General features: G+C 52.7%; 1 protein-coding gene across 1 annotated transcript in view; it reads left to right on the top strand.

Moving 5' to 3' along the window:
• The first annotated feature begins 8,658 nt into the window (after positions 1-8,658).
• Positions 8,659-20,974, top strand: part of PDILT (protein disulfide isomerase like, testis expressed) — a 30,242-nt gene continuing 17,926 nt past the window's right edge. The window contains exons 1-2 of the mRNA XM_036226199.1: positions 8,659-8,860; positions 20,763-20,969. Of these exons, the coding sequence (XP_036082092.1) occupies positions 8,659-8,860; positions 20,763-20,969 (409 nt within the window). The remainder of the gene's footprint in view (positions 8,861-20,762; positions 20,970-20,974) is intronic.

The raw sequence follows: 20,974 nt of genomic DNA on the forward strand, positions 1-20,974 counted from the left end.
ACATACCCCAGAACCCAGACTGGTCCTGCTCGCAGGTGTTGCTTTGGAATCACACAGGATGAGAGTCATCCAGAGAGAGGGGAGGGAGGGAGGAAGGGAGTGGGAGAGAGAGCGAGAGAGAACGAGAGAGAGAGAGAGAGAGAGAGAGAGAGAGAGAGAGAGAGAGAGAGATGCACGAAGGGAGGGGACAATGAAGAAAATAAGAGAGAATATGCCTGGAGACGCACAAAGCGATGAGCTCATCTTGTTCTGTTCTATGCACCTGCTGTGACCGGTGAGAAACTTTGAGCTTGAGCCCCGCTCTTCCCTTATTTAAAAGGGAAATACACAACAGAGAGAGAGAGTGGCCGGGGCGGGGTGTCTAAGGCTCACACGCTCACACGCTCGGTCACGAGGCTTAAATGCCAGCAGTTGACATTTCAGGACGCAAAAAATTCCCGGGTCAGAGAGTCCACACTGACATGACTCACTGACTGAGTGTTGCTGGGGTACCCGAGGGCAGCGCCTGACGCCCGGAAGGGACCCTAGGACGTGGTGGCCTTCACCTTTTCCGGCTGACTCCACACGTCCAGCGCGTCGTGGGCAAAGTCGAAGTACTCAGGCACAGGCTTCTTCCCCAGGCCGATGGCTTCCCAGCTGGCCACAAACTCCTGAGGGGGAGGTAGGAGCGGCGGCTGCCCGGGAAGCCTGCTGCATCCTCGGGCGCCATGGGAAAGACCAGGCGTTTCAGCCACAGCCTCATTCGATCGCCTCCCGCCTGCCACCAACGAGAGGAGAGAGGGCACTGCCCTGAATTCTGGGGTCTAGGGAGAAGCCGAGGCCGGCCCCGATGGTGCCCGGAGTTCATGCCGACGTGTCCCAGGCCTTGCTCTTAGTTCCACTCCGTGGTTTCGGTCATTCTTCCCCTGAGCCCATAGTCGGTCCATCTTTCCAGCTCTCACTCACTGCCTGTGGATCTCTGGGTCCGAGGTCGGTACCGCAGGACCCACTTCCTGGAGGCCCAGTCCTTCGGGGGGAATCTCTTGAGACGCCTTTGGTGATTCCCAAACTGGCCTGACAAAGCCGATGAAAACTCCAGGGCAGAGCCGTCCAACAAAAATATAAACGGGCGCCCTGTGCAGTATACGATTTTCTAGCGGCTTCATTCAAAAAAGTAAAAAGAAACAGGTGAAATTAGTGATAAAAAAACATTTTATGTAGCCAGCTATATCCTATAATTTCAATGTGTAATCAATATAAAATTAAATTATTATGGAGATATTTTTTATTCTTTTTTTTTTTTTTTTTTTTTTTTTTTTTGGTACTAATCCCTCGAAAACCAAGATGCATTTTCTACTTCCCAGCGCATCTCAGTTTGGAGGAGACACATTTCAAGTGCTTAACAGCTACAAGTGGCCTGCGGAACAGCTGCCTCAGCGGCACCCCAGGCGCCTCGCTGGGACTGGACTTCGCCCAGACCGGAACCCAGGAAGGTGGCGCAGGAGCCTGTGAGAAGCGTGGTGATGTCGGGAGGAGGCGTGACTTGCAATGTTAATCCAGCTGCAATTAGAGACTGCCATGGGCTGATCGCGCCGCAGCCAGGCCACAGGACACCTGCGGACCAGAGGGGGATGTCGGCTCAGATGCTGACAGCCCCTTCCAAACAGGGACCGAGAGTCACTCCCTCGGGCTCAACCCGCGGAGAACCTACGGACTGAGGGCTGGGACCTGCCCGCGGGCTGTTCGCTCCACACATCCTGCCCTTTTCCCGCTACACACCCTCCCCTTCCTCGCTGGGCGTCCCTGTCACGGGAAATGGGGACTGAAGAATGACACACAAACTGACGTCCCCGACACTCGGCGCCCCTCGGTGCCTTTGCTCTCTCCCCCTCACTGTCCTCACCTCTCTTGTCACTGTCCCTCTCACTCTCTGTCCGAGAGGAGACCGCACTCTGTGGGGTGCCACCCCTTCGCCAATAAACTCGCCTTTTGCCTCTGATTCGGGCGCGAGTGTTGATTTCTTTCCACGCTCTCCACCAAAGGTGCAGAGTTTAGTCTCCCCCCTACCACCCCGCCACCAACTCGGGGACCTTTGTCTCGTCCTGTATCGCTCGGACACCAAATCTGCTCGCGGCGCCCAATCTTGGATTTCCCAGCCTCTGGAACAGTGAAAAATAATGTCGAAATCATCTGGATATGGTATTATTATTATTATTATTATTATTATTATTATTATTATTATTATGGCATAGCAGCCCAAACAGCTAAGGCACTAACCGACAATAATGTCACAGGAAAAACCATAACGGCCATGTGCTGGAGGCTCACCGTGGGCTGGGCATTGAGAAAGTGCTTTATAATCGTTATTTCCTTAAATCCTTAGAATAACTCTGTGATGTCAATGCTACTTTCTCCATTTCACAGATTTAAACAAAGTGAGGGTTGGAGGGGCTATGACTTTCAGGTCTCATGTCCCAGAGGGGCTTAGGCCTCAGCCTTTGCCGTGGCTACCGTGTGGCACCGGCCCGGACCCCCGCACCTGACCTTAACTGACCCTTTTCCTACTTCTCACCTCTCCTGACATCTGCCCTAGCTTTCCTCTGCCCCCTGGCCCTAGATTTTAGGGCCCCTTGGCAGCCGATAATCAGAATGCCCGGTCCTCACTTCCAAGTGCCCAAAGCCGCTTCCTGCCACGCTTTCTTCTGGCTTAATCAGCTGACACCTGTCATCGAAGGATTTCTCTCCACGCGCAGTACCTCATACCTCGGTCAGGAGCCCAGGAAATGCAGATGGCTTCTACGCCGCGTCAGCGGAATGCAAGTCTTAATGCCTGCAAACCTGCAGCTCCTTGAGACAGTGGTGAGAACAACCTCCCCCACGGAACTTTGGCCCCAAACTCAGCCACGCCACGGCAGAGTCCGAAACCAGCAGAGGACATGGTGGCTTCAATTGTTCCACATGCTTGGAACCAGTGAGATGGCCCTGCCAAGCCTTTCCCGCAGCTCACAGTCAGGGTGGGGGTGGGGGAAGCGGGGTTAAAATCCAGCTCTAGTGTGTGGCGGGCATCCTGGACCTAGGGGACGTTTGCCCTGAAAATTCATGTCACAGGCTAAAAATCTGAAAATAGAACAGAAACTTCATTATGTTTTAACAGGAAGGATGCAGTAGTGACAATATAAGTCCAACCACCTCCTTTTATGCTCCAAACCCTCCAGGAAAGAGGCAGGAAGTAGATTGGTGGTTACCTGAGGCTGGGGGTATGAACAGGAGTTGACTGCAAGTGGGCCAGGGGTCTCTGAGAGGCGATGACGTTCTAGGGTTGTGCTTCTGGCCGCACAGCTCTGTACATTTACTAAAAATAAGGACAAGAAACAGCAACTGTTGCAGTGGTTTGTTACATGTGGATTGTGAGTTTATTTGCCCCTGCGCGAACTAGATTTGAATGATATTACATGTGTGTAAAATGGCTCCACTCATGTTAAACCTCGGAAATATAACCAACTTGCTTTGCCGAACTGAAATCGTTTTGACCAAAAGTGATAACCAGACACCCGTGTGCCTGGCTGATAAGACACTGAAGACGTCACCGCTACATGTAAAATCTCTAGGACTCTCTGCCCGAATCAGAGCTCGCTCTCTGTCTCACAAGCGTGTGTCTCTCCATCCTTTGATTTCCTTCTTGGCCTGAGACTCTGCCCATCCAAACGAGAGGCCTCTTCGCCGATCGACGGTTGATCGACCGGCAACTGACCCTGCGTGCGTCTGGCTTGGCCAGCATCGCCGGGTGGTCTGCCAGGACTGAAAGCCATCAGGATCTGGTATGAATGACCTGAGCATGCTTGCAATCTTATTTATGTGTCTGCATCCTTACTTAGTTGTTGTCTCGCTGGGCTCTTCATACTTAAGTCTATTAAGCAAAGTGCTGTCGCGGGTTCGAACTGGCTCAAGGGCCTTCAGGAACAAGCGAAGCCACCTGTGCATAAGTCCGAGAAAGAGCTTGACTTGGACAGCAACCACAAAGCCACTGTGTGAGAAGCTCCCCAGGGCCATCGGCCTCCCTCCCTTCCCCTCGGCTTGGGGCGGGACTGCTGGTAAACCAGTTGTGAGAACACCGGCAAAAACATCTTGATTTGAAGGGTTTGCCAATGTCTGTGTTTAAACTCTTCCACCGTGGCCGATTTCCCAAGCTGCCGACGTTTCGGCCACTGGCTTGCAGGGTTCCTAACCATGAAGGATCTCTCACGCACCACTGCGAGCCGGCCCCAGCCTGCGCTGCCTGGAGCCTTGGTGCTCTGCGCTGGCTGGCTTCCTGGCCAGAGCACCCCTTGCGCGTGGTTCCCAGCCTCCTCATTGGCAGTGCTCAGCTCATAGAGCCCACGGATGGAAGGAAACGGACCTCTGCGACTCTAGATGCAAGGTTTTTGGTTTTTATGTTTTTATTTTTTTCTTTCCCAGAATCAAACCAAGCCTGGTACCAGCTCTCAGCCTCCAGGACCTGTAGAAGCTCCAGGCTCAGTGAACCTTTGGAGCATCTATCTGCTTTATCCTCAAAATCGGCACAAAGCCCCCTGGCGGGATGTCATTGCAGGACCTCAGCATCGCACTGCGGGTTCATCCCTGGCCGCCTTTCGCTTGCTTCCGGCCAAGTGGGCAGCCCCTCTCCCTCCCGGCAAGCTTGGCTACAGGGAATCATTCCTTGGCCCTCAAAGCTCGCTTCCTCTGCCTGCGTCCAGATGACCACGCTCATGTCCAAATTTCCAGCCAGATCTGAAGTCACACTCTCTGTCCTTGGCAGGGCAGGCGGGCTGGTGGCCCGTGCTTCACACAGTCTGACTCGGGCAGCACGTAACCTGAGGCTGCAAACTCTGACGATGACGATGAAGCTGCTGATCACGACTACCTTTCATTTAGTCATTTGACAAACATTGTGGAGCACCTGGTACCGGTTAGGCAAAGTAAATTACACGGAATTCAGAAGGTGATTAGTGTTACAAGGGAAAAACAGATCCTAGAAAGAGAATGGCGAGTGCCCAGGGGTGGGAGACAGTTACAGTTTTAAACGAATGCCCAGGAAAAGCCCGGCTAAGAAGGTGACATTTGAGCAAACTTGAAGGAGATGAGATCCGACCTGAGCACACCTGGGTTGGGGGGTGGGGCGCCCAGCAGAGAAAACCACATGGGCCCTGGGTACGTCTAGCGGTGTGGCTGGCGCCAGGAGGGGAAGCCAGGCCGTTGAGGCAGCCTCTGGTCTACCCCTTACGACACCCCTGGGATTTGCACGTCTTTCTACGAGAGAGGAAACCGAGCCTCAGAAACCCCCAGTCGCAAGCCCGAGGCCACATGCTGCTTCGGGTCAGAGCTGGGATTCAGGCCCCACCTCTAGGCACTGGGTTCAGAAACCTTCTACGCCTCACTTAGCGCCCCACAAATGTGCTTTGCTTCTGGCCCGCTATGCCACCTCTAGCCTCTCTTTGCCTGCGGCCGAGCCCCTCTCAGCAAGGGCAGGGCAGGGTCCCCTCTTACTCAACAATGGCCCATTCTTCTCCAGGGCCCCGCTGGTTTCCAGAACCCCAGAACTCAGAACATTGCTGCCGAGGCTGCCGTGGCCTCAGCGTGCCATTGCTGCCTCTAGATATCTTCAGAGCACCCCACTCCCTGCGGGCTGTGCTCTGCTCACAAAGGGGAGCCGGGAGTCTGTCCTGTGGACTGCGACGTGCCCCCTCCTGGGCCGCAGAGCTCACCTCCCTGGCCCAGCTTGGCCCCAGCAGGCCCGACAGTAACCAGGCTTCCTGCAGGTAAGAGCATGAGTGAAAATGGCAATTCTGACTGACGCCGATGGCCCAGGTGGTTACGAATTCAGGTGTGAACTTCAGCATAGATGGCTACACATCAAGATCCCCTGGGAGCCTAAAAAAGAAGCTCCCCTGACTCCCTGCCCACACCTGACCTTGTACCATGTACTGCAGGCGTGGTACTGAGTACCGGCTCTGTAGTGGTCAGCAAAGAGACGGGGCAGGGGTTTCAACGAAGACAGGAGGCGGAGGTGAGGACCCCTGCGATACTCTGATTTATAAGAAATATACATCTTTGGTCATTCAGATGACCAAATGTATATATTCCTCAGACGCACCTGGTCTTCACCCCCAGTTCCTGGCTCACGGCTCCCCAAAACCCTGAGTGATAAAACCGGTGGGAGCATCTTTCGTCCTGACCTCTGGTCTCTGGTCCTCCGTTCCTGAAAATGCTTCAGAGCCTTAGGGGTGAAACAGGCGTCTTGTGATTCACTACAAGCCCCTTATCACCACAACTGCGTCCATGTGAGTGAGGCAACTTTTGCAAAACAGGAAAGGATGGGGGCTGGTTACCAGGGGAGCCAACCATGAAGGTCGGAACGGTCAGTCCCACCCCCCAATTTCCGGGAGGAGAGAGGGGCTGGAGGTTGAATCCACCACCGATGGCCAATGAGTTCATTAATCTGGTAATGACGCCTCATAAAAACCCAAAAAGACCAGTTCAAAGAGCTTACGGGCTGGGAATCCAGACCCCTTCCTAACTCCATGGGACGGAAGCTCTGCGCGCTCTTCACCTGGCTGGCGATGCGCCCCGCTTAACATCCTCTGGAATGAACCGGTGGCCTAGTGAGCGAACGGGCTTCCTGAGGTCTAAGAGCCGATCTGGAAAACTAACCAAACCCGAGAAGGGCATCATGGGAACCTTGTTTACAGTCCGTTGGTCGGAGGCACAGGTGACACCCTGGACTTGCGATTGGCATCCAAAGTGGGGGCTAGTCTCGTGGGACAGAGCCCTTAACCTGTGGGATCTGACGCCGTCTTCCAGTCGACAGGGTCAGAACTGAGTTGAGTTCTTGGACACCCTGCTGGGGTTGGAGAACGACTTGTTGGTGTGGGGAAGCCTATACACAGACTCACACACATTCACATACCTACGCGCACACGCACGCACGCACGCACGCACACACGCAGGTTGGCCCTCCAAAATCCCCTTTCTCAGGACCCCAGAGGCATCAGAGCTCCAGCCACTCTCCTCCCCGTGGTGGGGGGCGGGGGGTGGGCTCTTCTCTCTTTGGGGGCAGGTAACTCTTTCCTCTGTCTACACATGTCTTCCAAACCCAGAGTCTATGGCGTGAAGCACTGGGTATTCAAACCCCTTTCTTTCCAAAAAGCCCTTTCTTTCCATGCGAGCCCCGGATTGCAAGGGCCTAGCCCCAGAAACCAGTTTCGAAGACCTATTTTGGATTCTATGCTCTGTGGCCCCAGCCTCAGCCTTCCCTTCCCAGGTAGGGGGGTGGAAGCCTGAGTTAACGTCTCAGAATACCACTGACTCTGTAGCTAACTGCCCCGGTGAAAATCCTGAGCCTGCTACCTATTAGCTGTGTGACCTCGGGCAAATTACTTAACCTCTCTGTGCCTTGTTTTATTCTAACTAGGGATCATGATAACACTCTACCTACTTCATAAGCTCGTTATACGAGAGGTGATGGCAGAGAAAGCTCTAGAACAGTGCCTGGCACTTGACAAGTCTGTCGTGCCATCAGTACTGATGAAATTTAGTGCCAAGAATTATTCCCAATTTTCTATTTGCTGGACCAAAAAATTACAATAGGTATATTTAAAAAAAAAAAAAAAATCCTCAGATTGTTTACCAAATAGTATCCCCTAGGTAAATATCAAATATTCATTCACTCACTCATTCATTCATTCATTCATTCATTCATTTATTCACTCAGGACACTTGTTCACTTCACTACCACAAATGCCAGGTACTAGGAAGACGGCGGTCAACAAAGAAGTTAAGATCCTGATATGTTTGATCTGAAGGGCGACTGGGATACACTGCTTCTTATCTGAGACCCTCCTGTAGTCTGTACGATATCCGGGGAGGCGGCTCTGTGCTCGGGGAGGACGTGGCAAGGATTCGAGGAGGGAAAAAAAAGGAAGCCATGTTACAGATCTAATATGTACTTCTGTGGAAAGGTGTCTAAGATCCATTTTGTGTTATTAAGAAAATCAGAACACCAAACACTACGCACACCTGAGCCCCTTGCTGTTTAAACGTGTACATTCCCAGAGGTGTTTGCGGCACCTGTAAGGATTCATTCCCACCTCAGAGGCGGGATTGGGAGAGAAACGTTCATTTTCTACTTCACCTATATTTATGGTGCCGTGTCCAGTTTTTACAAGTATGTATTCTAGTCGGGGCTTCTAAAATTCATATTCATCCTTGAGGGGAAGACGTGTTCGAAAACCAAATGGGGTGCCCTGCGAGGTAGTGAGCGTCCCGCCATGAGGGGCATTCAAGCGGGAGCTGGCAGAGCATGTCGCAGAGGCTGTGAGGAGGGGTCGGACCCGGCATCTCTGAGATGCAGAGGCCCGCCCTAGCACGCCGCAATGCAGCTCCTCTCTGCAAGAGTCTCACCTGGTGTCCGCGGGCCCGGTGGCCGGCATGCCATTCGGCTTCTGGCTGCCTCCGCAGGGCCGCTGCACAGCTTACACGGGCCCCGGGGGGTAACGCTTTGCGGCCGCTGAGCTGCGAGCACTGCAAGGGCCAGCGGGCCAGCCGAGCTCAGGCCACACGCAGGGACTGGCGGGCAGGGAAGGGGAGGAGGGGCGGGAGTGGTGACGAGTCTCCCGTCCCTCCTGCCGGCCCTGCAGGACGGCCATGCCGCTGCTCTGGGTGCTCTCGCTGCTGGCGGCCTCGCGCGTCCCCACCGCCCAGGGCTTGCCAGAGGACGCCTTCGAGGACGTCACGGTCAACGTGTCCCAGCCCCTGCACATCCCGGAGGAACGCGGCCTGATGGTGCTGACGCCCGCCGGCCTGGCCCAGATGCTGAGCGAGGCCCGCTTCCTCGTGGTGCTTTTCTGTGAGTATCCCCGCTCCGGGGCGGGGCGGCGGCGGGCGGGCGAGGCCTCCGTCCTCGCTCCCGGGCCCAGGGAGTTCTAGGTATCGCTGAGCACGTGAGCACACGCATTCTTCGCATTTAAAAAAAAAAAAGCAATGTGTATATAACATCGGCCCCGGTTTGCAGAGGAGGATGTGGAGGTCCGGGCGGGTTGAACGGTTTTCAAGATAGGACGCCGCCGCTCGAGTTTCGATTGGCATGCGGCCCCTCCGTCCCGCTCAGAGGCGAGGAGGCAGGCTTTCCCCGCAGCTGTCCTTGCTATTCTGAAACTCAGGTTTCTCCTCTTTACAATGGCCGCGGGTATAATGAGCGCAGGAATCGTGGTGACGGCCCAGCGAGACACGTTAGGCCGCGGGAACGCACGCCAAGGCAGGCGCGCGACGGCAGCTGCGGGCGAGCACTCGAGGACGGAGTTGCAGACGGTCACGGCCACCGTCTGCATCGCACGGCTGGTCGTATTCTCTGGGCTGCCGTCCTTTGCGTCCGCAGAGCTTCTGGAGAGAGGGCGGGCCTCTTTTCCCCGGGGCGCTGGCACAGCGCGCAGCCCGAGGACAGGGAGGATGGGGAGGACGGGGTTTGCAAGGCGAGTCCGTCCTGCGTGCCGGGCGCGGTCCTTTCGAGCCTTGCTAAATGCTAAGCCACGTGATTGTCACGACAGCCCCGGGTGGCGGCGCGCCACAGCTCCCCGTTTCTCAGCTCCGAGAGACCAAGTGGTTCGCCCGAGGTCCCACAGCTCCCGGTGGGGACCGCAGACCCCGGGCTGACCCACTGCCCGCGAGGGAGGGGCGGCAGGAGGCGGGCAGCAGGTGCGGATGCTGGATCTCAGAACCTCACCCTCACGGCCGCTTCGGGGACGGCGCTGGCTCCGTGTCCGTCTGCAGGGTCCACCTCCAGGATGCGCCAGGCCACCTGGGCGGCGCCTGAGGTTCCGGGGCCCAGCGGGTCCCCGTCCCAGCTCGGGTTCTGCCTCTACCCAGGCAGCCCATGCTGCGTTTCCCGACCGCCCTCCCTCCGCCCGCTGCGCCCCGCCCTTGTTCCCCCTCCTCCAACAGTCACTCGAACGCTGGATCCCACTGCGTACTGATGAGGTGGCTTTGGGCAAGTGACCGTGATCACTCTGAGTCTCTATTTACTTGGCTGTGAAATGGGGGGCTTAAATCCCGTCGCGTGATCCCTGGGGTGCTCAGCACAGAGCCTGGTGGCTACGGAGAGCTGAAGCCTCCGCGGGCTGCCGCTCCCTTCCCCGTGACAGTTTCCGCATCTGCACGAAAGGGTGAATGATTCCTCCTCGTCGGGGTGATGAAAATGGCTCAGAAACGCACTCATTGGCTTCTAGTGAACACCCGCAGGTGGAGCTTTATTACAGTCCTCTGAGTCTCCCCACGTTTCCTCAGCCAGTTCTGCTGGGTGGGCCTTTGCTGGGGTCCCAGTGGAGAGGGACCCTGGTTCCTGCCCTCGGAGACTTTACAGTTTAAGCCAGAAATGTCACAGCTGCTATTCATGCCATTAGAATAGTGTAAACCCTACACGTTGGGTGCCCCGAGGGGAGGCGACAGCTGGGAGACGTGTCCTCAGAAACAGCTCTTCCACCTGCAAAGCGGCGGAGTGGCTTCTCCGCCCGGCTCCTGTGCCCTCGCGTTCGACGCTCATCAGGGACTCCCGGGCCAATGCGGGTGCATCCGGAAGCCCAGAAGCGTGAATCCTCGCTATCTGGCTTTCCCGCGGTGACGAGTGACGGGCAGTCTCTAGCCAGAGTTGCGGAGCGAACAGACGTCCTTGGAACCGATGGCTGCTGGCAGCGATACTCATCCAAGTCCCCACGCCAGGCCCTGAACCATCCACACGCTTTGGTCCCGCAGTGACATCAGGGTTTGCTGAGGAGGACGTGGGGGTCGGGCAAGCTCGCGTGCGAAGTCCTCTTCTGCTACGAGCTAAACGTGCGGCCCTAGGTGCATTTCTGTGCACCGCCTTAATCTGTAAAGTGAGACTAATGAAAATGGCAGGGTCGTTATAGGGATTAACCGAGACCGTCTGCGAGAGACCTGGCACGTGGAAAATGCTCAGTAGACACGGCTTCCCATCCTCCCCGGCCTGGGGACGGGTACAGCTCGTCGACGTCCCGTCAGTGAGGTCTGCGCTCAGCTGCAAATCATAAAGAGTCGCTCGCAGTGGCTTCGGGCTTTACCTCAGGTGCCGTGTGGCCACAGATGGGCAGTCAGTGGCTGGCACAGCAGCTCCACAGCGTCAAGGACGTGGGCTCCTCTGTCCCCTTGCTCTGTTACCCTTGGCAATGCACAGCAGAAACGTCAGGACCCGTTTCTTCCACGAGGTGGACTTTCCGGACCCCGCCTGGCTCAGGCGAGGGCTCCGAGGACATCTGGCTCCCAGGTCAGTGGGAACTTGCGGCTCCTCACCCACCCTGACACCTGCGTGCAGCCCCCGCCCGCGGCCCTCGTTCTCTCCTGGGCCCCTCTCGTCTCTCAGGCTCGTCTTCATGTCTCCCCTTCTTCCCCCCAACCCTGCGATCGAGGGTGCAGCAGGAAGCCCGTGGGTCAAAGACGGCCCGCAGGTCGGTTACGTTCAGCCCACACTGCGTTTTCAAAATCGGAAGATGTCACTGTTAAAACTGAATTGGCATCCCCTCCTGAAGAAACAGCAGATCCAGAAGACATGCCCACCCCTGTCCCTGCTCGCCAGCTCCCCGTCTAGCTGACGCCCACAGTCGGACCCCCGGGCTCGCCCTATAGCAATCAAGTGTATAAAACCCGTCTGAGATTCAGGCCTCCCAGCTCCTCCCCCGGCCCCGGCTGTTCTCATCCGCACGTTCTCTCCACGCGTGCTGCTTCACCGGGGGAGTGTGGGTGCCTGACGGCACGGCCACTCGGTCGCCCTGGGTCCCAGGGCTGCCCCGGCTGGCTCGCGCGGCCACGTGACAGCCACGCGGAACAAAAGCACCCTTTTCACTCTCTTCACCTTGATGGTTCCCAGAAGAGAAACCTTACGACGGGGTCATTTCTGCTTCCATCCAGGACGGCGCGTGCATATTGCATGAAGTTTCATTGAAAGACTTCCAGGCCGTCTGACCTCCTTCCAGCTCAGGCTGGAAGGCTGTTCACGGCTTCCTTCGGCCTAAGCGCCAGGGCACACGCTCGATGGTGCTTCACGTCCATGAGGACAGACCCTGGAGGAGAGGTCCGGCCCGGCCAGCGTCCGCAGCACGGCCGCGAGCAGGGCAGGCTTTTTCGCTCTGCTGAGCGCCTTCTCCAGCCAGTTCTCCTCATCTCTCACCCACCATGGGACTCGGGCCACCACACACGTATCTCCTTTTACGGGGGAGAATCGAGAAGCCTGCAGCCAGCCCTACTCTGCCTGCCGTGGAGCTGTACGCCAGCAAGGTCATGCATCCAAATCGTCTCCTCTCTTCCACTGTGGTGGATCCTGCCCACGTGAGACCACAAGACTGGCCCCCGCCCCCTGACGGCTCTGTTCGATCGGGGGCAGAAGGGCCAGTTCAGGTCAGTTTGGGGCTTCAACTGACTTCTTTTAACTCAGGCTACACAGAGAGCCAATTGATTTTATAGTCTTTAATTACTCTTGATAACAACCCATCGGAATACTTTAAACTTAGACCGTTCCCACCAGCTGGCCTTTCAAAGCACTGGGCACCGGCGGAGATTCTGTTATCTAAAAGAGACACTCAGACTCATTGCGTCTGCATATTTCATTCCTTCCGATACAGTGAAATCGAAACGAGCTCTCTGAACACTGGCAGGGCTTCTAAAGTGACCTTTAGAAAAACTAATCACCTGGCAAAACCATTATAAAAGCCCCCCCCAAAAAAATGTAAATGGGCTCTTCACAAAAAGGATTTTTCCACTGTTTTGCCCCGGGGAACTCTCTGCCCGGTTCCGCATCTCTCCGGGGACATCAGGCTCCAAAACCAGTGGTTAGCAGAATCGGTCCTGTGTGCATTGCTGCCACATCTCAAATGCCATGTATCCAAAACGGAGCTCGGCATCTTTGATCTGCTCCCGGCAACCTGCTGCGGCTTCTCACATCCTGTCCCAATGGACAGCACCACCATCCGCCCAGGGCCAAGCGCAGAAATCTCAAGGTCATTCCCGACTCCTGCCTATCTGCACGTCAGAGCTGTCACCCAGTCCTACCGAGACCAACTCCCAAAGCCCTGCGCCATCGCCAGCCCTCCCTGTCTGCCTGCCGTTGCCTCGGTTCTGGCCTCGTCAGTCCCCAGGAAACCACGGTGGCGTCTTTCTGTGGTGTGTCGGCTCCACAATGGACCCAGAGAGATTTTTCTTTCTTAAATGCAAAGCTGATTGGGTCACTTCTTGAATAAAATAATGCCAAAGAGTCTCTAAGACCTCAAACTCCTTAACAGGGCCACCACGTCCTCCGCTCGACCTAGCCTAGACCAACTTCCCCGTTCCCCTGCCCCTGAGTTCTTTGTGGTTGGCGGGTGGGTCCTGTCGACTCAGACCACAGTGCCTTTGCATTCGCAGTTGCTCTACCTGGGGTGTCCTTTCTGCACGTCTTCACCTGGATGGCGAGGCTTAAGCTCATGGAGTCACCTTGTTGGGAGGCTGTGCTCCCCCCATACCTCCTAGGTTGGCAAAAAGCCCCTCCTATGTGCTCCCACAGCCCTCTATGTCCCCCTTTCACAGAGTTGCTATGCTGTATTGAAACCGCCTTTAAACTCATGAGCTTCGTGGAGGATAAAGACCAAATCTTATTTATCTCTTGATTCCTAACATCTAGCATTGTCTTTGGAGCGTGGAAGGTCTGCAGGGATGTTGAATGAACGAGTGAATGAATGAATGAATGAATGAGTTTTCTTTGGCCCATAATGTTCTCCATTAATAAGACAAGGAGAAGGTTACATTTAGTGGGGAGAGGCCAAAATGAGACTTATCAGGAATCGTCACTAGGATAATTTAGTAATTATCACTGAAGCAGAGGTGACCAGGTTACCTCTGTAATCTGGGGACAGGTTACATGATGATACTGATTATGGTGATGATTCCATTGATGATGATGATGACATGGAAGAGGGTGGTGATGAAGATAATGATGATGACGATGATGATAATGACAACGATGGTGGTGATGATGACGACGATGGCCATTTCTCGAGACCTGCATTCCAGGCACTGTGCTTAGTCTCACTGTCCCCATCGTATATATGAGGCAAAAAAAAAGTCTCAGAAAGATTGGGTAATTTTCCCAAAGTCACAAAACTCCATTCATCTTACAGAACTGTACCGATATCCGGGGTATTTATTTTTATATTTATTCATCATTCATTCGCTCATTAAATATTTATTGAATATCTATCTACTATGCGACAGATATATTTTAGGCACTGAGTGGCGAACAAGAAACAGGCAGACATCCTTGCTTCATGGAACTTACATCCTGGAGAGGGAAGACTCAAGAGAAACAGACAAATAAGTGAAAAATACAGTATGTTGTGTGGAGGAAAACAGAAAAGGCGCTAAGGAGTGCAAGGAGTGGGCGGAGGCGGGGCTGCAATTTCAGAGAGGGTGGCCGGGGAAGACCCTTCTCAGGAGGTGACCATTAGGCAAGACCTGAGAGCAGTAAGACAGCAAGTCATGCAGATAGGGAGGAGAGTGTTTTAGGCAGCAGGAGCAGCAAGTGCAAAAGCCCTGAGGCGGAACCGTGCCAGGGCGGCCAAAACTGAGTTGCCGAAGAGAAGAGTAGTAAGAAATAAAATTAGAAGGATTAACGGCAGAACCTTTGGGACCTCGTAGGCCATTGCAATGGTCAGAGAAGTTTGTGAGAGGGCCCCTGAGGATCTGGGAGACTGATGACCCTCCCAAAGTCCCTATGACCTATGAGCACGTCCATATACTATAAATGGCCCTGTGGAATGGGGAGAGGGTTGTTCTCAGAGTGCTATTCCGTGCCTGATCTGGAGCTTGGTCTAAAGTAGGATTTCTCCTCCTTGGCAATATTGACATTTTGGCTGGATAGTTCTTGTTGTGGAGCTGTCCTGTGAGTCATAGGGTATTCGGCAGCCTCCCCAGCCTCTACCCGCTAGCTACCCACAGCACTCCAGTTGTGACAACCAGATATGTCTCTAGACATGGCCAATTGTCCTACATTGAGAACCATCGTCTCAAGAAAGGCGCACTCAGTCCTTGAGCTGGGGGCTAAGCTCCGTTCCTACACTCCCACCTCCCATACCCATCGGCCCCTCCTCAGACTCATGCTGGCTGCTCAGGAAAGGGGGCTTCTCTTCCAGTAGGTGAAAGGTTATCTACTAAAGACCCAGGCCAACATCGACCCATCAGCCATTAACACGTCTACACACCAGGCAGGCTGCAGGCAGAGAGATGCAGCCTATTCTAATATGACTCTGGGGCCCATCTGCTTATCCTCAAACCCACACAGAATTACATAATTGGCCCAGACTTGGGTTAGATGGCTTGAAGCTGGTCACCTGTACCAGAGCTCTGCACATCTAGTCTCACTATGTAGGATCATCCTAAGGTGTAGAATCTATTCATATCCTCGCTGTACAGATGAAGAAACTGGGGCACAGAGATGTTTTAAAAATACATCTTGCCTGGGCCACCAGTGCTATAAATCCCCATAACCATTTTATGAGAAAACCTACAGAATTCACACTCATTGAGTACCCAGTATGTGTCCTCTAGGAAAACAAACAAACAAACAAACAAACAAAACAAAACAATACACCATTTTCTAGTCCAGCTTACATTCCCTTCTTTCAGTCTTTATTAAAATGCCCCTTCTCAGTGAGGCCTTCTCTAGCCTCCCTACTCAAACTTAGTTCCCCTGACACTCCCAGCCTCTGGCTCTGCTTTTTTTTTTTTCTTTCGCTATAACACTCAGCAGCTAATGTAGAATATACTCTACATACTCTACTTCTTTATTTGTTTGCTTTCTACCCTCTCCAATGACAGCAAGGATTTTTATCTGTTCATTGTCAAGTTCCCAGTGCCTAGAACAGAGCCCGGTACATGGAAAATGCTAAAAAAAAAAAAGGTTTGTTGGATGAAAGGATGGATGGATGGATGGATGATGGATGGATGGGTGGATGGATGGATGGATGGGTGGATGGATGGATGGATGGATGGATGATGGATGGATGGATTGATGGATGAATGGGTGGATGGATGGATGGATGGGTGGATGGATGGATGGATGGGTGGATAGATGATGGATGGGCGGATGGATGGATGGGTGGATGGATGGTGGATGGATGGATGAGTCCCCACCACCGTTAGGTCCCTTCAGTGTAGCTCTCACTTCTCAGCATCCCAGCTGCCGCAACCTCTTTCACTTCCGTTTTGGTCACTGAGGAGCACTAGACTATGTGTGGGATCTCTAAACCACCACCATTTGGATAATCATTCTATGTTTCCCTTGCTCTGAGCTTCTTTCCGTGGAAACTCAGGTTTGGATACGGTGTCAGCCAGCAACCCCAAGTCATGCGTGGCTGACTCCACAAGGCAGCCAGGGTAGAGGCCTGCAGGCCAGAGCAGCTGGCAGCGGGCCAGAGCCTGCTGGAGGTGATGGATGAGGGTTATTGAAGGCAATGATGGTGACAAAGCAGGCAGTGGAGGGCCATCGATCTACAAGGGAGTGGAAAGTCCCACTTTCTGTCCATTGACTGGGCATTTAATGAAAACGATCATTCACTTTTGGGTTCCATCACAGGAGCAGGTGTGCTGACTGGCAATGGGATATGTGCCGACTGTCCAGGGCCCAGCTTTCTGCAGTTTGCTTTACAAAAGACCTCTCTGTTGAACTTGGAACTTGCCAATGGCAGTGGAGGTGCTCTGTACTTCCTCCCAGTGTTCCAGACAGACAAAGGGGATTTGAAAAAGGAGGGTCCTACAGGCTCACAATGTTATCAGGAGGAAGAAAGGCAAACTCGACTGCCTTTTAGTCCCTCCAGACCTTGGGCTGGGAAGCCTGCTGCCAACATGACATGCCACCTCCCTGAGGTTGTTTCCAGAAAAAGCCTCCCACTCTTCTCTTCACCCACTGCCTAGCAAAGAGAGGAGCCAATGATTCTTTTTAAATATACTAGTTTCAAGTGTATAATATAAAGATTTGACATTTATATACCTTATGATGTGATCATCACAAGTCTAGTAACCAACCATCTGTTAGCTTACAAATCTTAATTCATAGTACAAGTTAATTCATAATTGACAACCGCCAGTGGGGTGGGCTTAGAAGAGCTAAGTAAGCATCATAACCTCTCTCTAAACCCACCCTTCCCTTCCTGGCTTTCCTTCCTTAATAGTCCCCTACCATATTTTATGCACTTCCAAAGCTGCCAGAGGGACCCAGTTTGAACTGTCAGCTCCAGGACTTTCCACCAGGTGGTGCTCATACTCTCTCGTTCTTTCTTCCTAATATGCCCAATGTGACCTGCAACTCTATGACTTTCCACCAGATGGCGCTCACACCCTCTCGTTCTTTCTCGTTAACAGACAACGTGGCCTGCAACTCTACAACTTTCCACCAGATGGCGCTCATACTCTCTCGTTCTTTCTCCTTAACGGACCCAACGTGGACTGCAACTCTACGACTTTCCACCAGACGGCGCTCATTCCCTCTCGTTCTTTCTTCTTAATAGACCCTATGTGGCCTGCAATTCTACAACTTTCCACCAGACGGCGCTCATGCCCTCTCGTTCTTTCTTCTTAATAGACCCTATGTGGTCTGCAACTCTATGACTTTCCACCAGATGGCGCTCATACTCTCTTGTTCTTTCTCCTTAACGGACCCAACGTGGACTGCAACTCTACGACTTTCCACCAGACGGCGCTCATACCTTCTCGTTCTTTTTCCTTAACGGACCCTATGTGGCCTGCAATTCTACAACTGTCCACCAGACGGCGCTCATACCCTCTCGTTCTTTCTTCTTAATAGACCCTATGTGGTCTGCAACTCGACGACTTTCCACCAGATGGCGCTCATGCTCTCTTGTTCTTTCTCCTTAACGGACCCAACGTGGACTGCAACTCTACGACTTTCCACCAGATGGCGCTCATACTCTCTTGTTCTTTCTCCTTAACGGACCCAACGTGGACTGCAACTCTACGACTTTCCATCAGATGGCGCTCATACTCTCTTGTTCTTTCTCCTTAACGGACCCTATGTGGCCTGCAACTCTACAATTTTCCACCAGATGGCGCTCATACCTTCTCGTTCTTTTTCCTTAACGGACCCTATGTGACCTGCAATTCTACAACTTTCCACCAGACGGCGCTCATACCCTCTCGTTCTTTCTTTTTAATGGACCCTCTGAGGCCTGCAATTCTACAACTTTCCACCAGACGGCGCTCATGCCCTCTCGTTCTTTCTTCTTAATAGACCCTATGTGGTCTGCAACTCGACGACTTTCCACCAGATGGCGCTCATACTCTTGTTCTTTCTCCTTAACGGACCCAACGTGGACTGCAACTCGACGACTTTCCACCAGATGGCGCTCATACTCTCTTGTTCTTTCTCCTTAACGGACCCAACGTGGACTGCAACTCGACGACTTTCCACCAGATGGCGCTCATGCTCTCTTGTTCTTTCTCCTTAACGGACTCAACGTGGTCTGCAACTCTATGACTTTCCACCAGATGGCGCTCATACTCTCTTGTTCTTTCTCCTTAACGGACCCAACGTGGACTGCAACTCTACGACTTTCCACCAGACGGCGCTCATACCTTCTCGTTCTTTTTCCTTAACGGACCCTATGTGGCCTGCAATTCTACAACTGTCCACCAGACGGCGCTCATACCCTCTTGTTCTTTCTTCTTAATAGACCCTATGTGGTCTGCAACTCGACGACTTTCCACCAGATGGCGCTCATGCTCTCTTGTTCTTTCTCCTTAACGGACCCAACGTGGACTGCAACTCTACGACTTTCCACCAGACGGCGCTCATTCCCTCTCGTTCTTTCTTCTTAATAGACCCTATGTGGCCTGCAATTCTACAACTTTCCACCAGACGGCGCTCATGCCCTCTCGTTCTTTCTTCTTAATAGACCCTATGTGGTCTGCAACTCTATGACTTTCCACCAGATAGCGCTCATACTCTCTTGTTCTTTCTCCTTAACGGACCCAACGTGGACTGCAACTCTACGACTTTCCACCAGACGGCGCTCATACTCTCTTGTTCTTTCTCCTTAACGGACCCTATGTGGCCTGCAATTCTACAACTTTCCACCAGACGGCGCTCATGCCCTCTCGTTCTTTCTTCTTAATAGACCCTATGTGGTCTGCAACTCTATGACTTTCCACCGGATGGCGCTCATACTCTCTTGTTCTTTCTCCTTAACGGACCCAACGTGGCCTGAAACTCTACAACTTTCCACCAGACGGCGCTCATACCTTCTCGTTCTTTTTTCTTAACGGACCCTATGTGGCCTGCAATTCTACAACTTTCCACCAGACGGCGCTCATACCCTCTCGTTCTTTCTTCTTAATAGACCCTATGTGGTCTGCAACTCGACGACTTTCCACCAGATGGCGCTCATACTCTCTTGTTCTTTCTCCTTAACGGACCCAACGTGGACTGCAACTCTACGACTTTCCACCAGATGGCGCTCATACTCTCTTGTTCTTTCTCCTTAACGGACCCTATGTGGCCTGCAACTCTACAACTTTCCACCAGATGGCGCTCATACCCTCTCGTTCTTTCTCCTTAACGGACCCTATGTGGCCTGCAATTCTACAACTTTCCACCAGACGGCGCTCATACCCTCTCGGTTCTTTCTTCTTAATAGACCCTATGTGGTCTGCAACTCTATGACGTTCCACCAGATGGCGCTCATACTCTCTTCTTTCTCCTTAACGGACCCAACGTGGACTGCATCTCTACGACTTTCCACCAGATGGCGCCTATACCCTCTCGTTCTTCTTAACGGACTCAATGTGGCCTGCAACTCTACGACTTTCCACCAGATGGCGCCCTTACTCTCGTTTTTTCTCCTTATAGACTCAATGTGGCCTGCAACTCTACGACTTTCCACCAGATGCCGCTCATACCCTCTCGTTCTTTCTCCCTGTCTCTAATTTCTAACCATGAATATTTTACAAAAACAGTACCTTTTATATGTGTACATTGTATATTAATATTCATCTGACATCTATTTCTATACATTTACAGATAATTTGTATGAATGTTTTATATATTCTTAATATATTAGTATATAATAACAGTGTGTTGTTATACAACAGATTTATTAGTACTTATTATATACCAGGCATTGTGCTGAGGGTTCGACAGGCTTAGTGGAGATTAGAAAGCTGATGGAGTGGGTCTAGATCTTGACTATGGCCTTGAGGGAGTAGGTCATTTTGTTGTGTATCAGTTTCCTCACCTATAAAACTGAGATAATGATACCTGCCCCATAGTGGTAGTGGGAGGATTAAATGCCTTGATCCATTGCATGACTTAATCCAAGCTCTTGGGAAACAATAAGAATTATATAACGGATTGTTAAATAAATCCTTTGATGCTGACAACCCCATGAGGTAATCGGTATTTTCCCCACTTTACTCATGAGGAAAGTGGAGCTCAGTGACAGTGTAGATTAACTGCCCAAAGGTGCATTATTTCCAGCATTGCCAAGCCCTTGCTATTAAACAACAACAACAACAACAAAAACCCTGCCGTGTGTCTCCCAAATTGGTCAATTTCACAGACCATGTGCCCCATCTCTGAAAATTTACCCCTAGCAACAGAGCATGAGCGGCCCAGGGACTGAGCAGGCAAAACAAAGCCTCCTTCTTGTGACATGGGACTGACAGAGGCTCTAGCGAGTTCTGCTTCATACTGGCTCTTTCAGACAACCCATCCTCCAAGCAATCCAGGAATCTAGCCGAGGAGCTGGGCAAAGCTGTGGAGATCATGGGCAAAGGCAAGAACGGGGTCGGCTTCGGCAAAGTGGATGTCACGGTTGAGAAGGAACTTCGGAAGGAATTTGACATTCAGAAGACTCCGGAGTTGAAGCTGTTTTTTGAGGGCAACAGGTCGGAGCCCATCAGCTGCAAAGGTAAT

This window comes from Rousettus aegyptiacus, unplaced genomic scaffold (genome assembly GCF_014176215.1).
Source record: "Rousettus aegyptiacus isolate mRouAeg1 unplaced genomic scaffold, mRouAeg1.p scaffold_m13_p_8, whole genome shotgun sequence".
Classification (NCBI taxonomy): domain Eukaryota; kingdom Metazoa; phylum Chordata; class Mammalia; order Chiroptera; family Pteropodidae; genus Rousettus; species Rousettus aegyptiacus.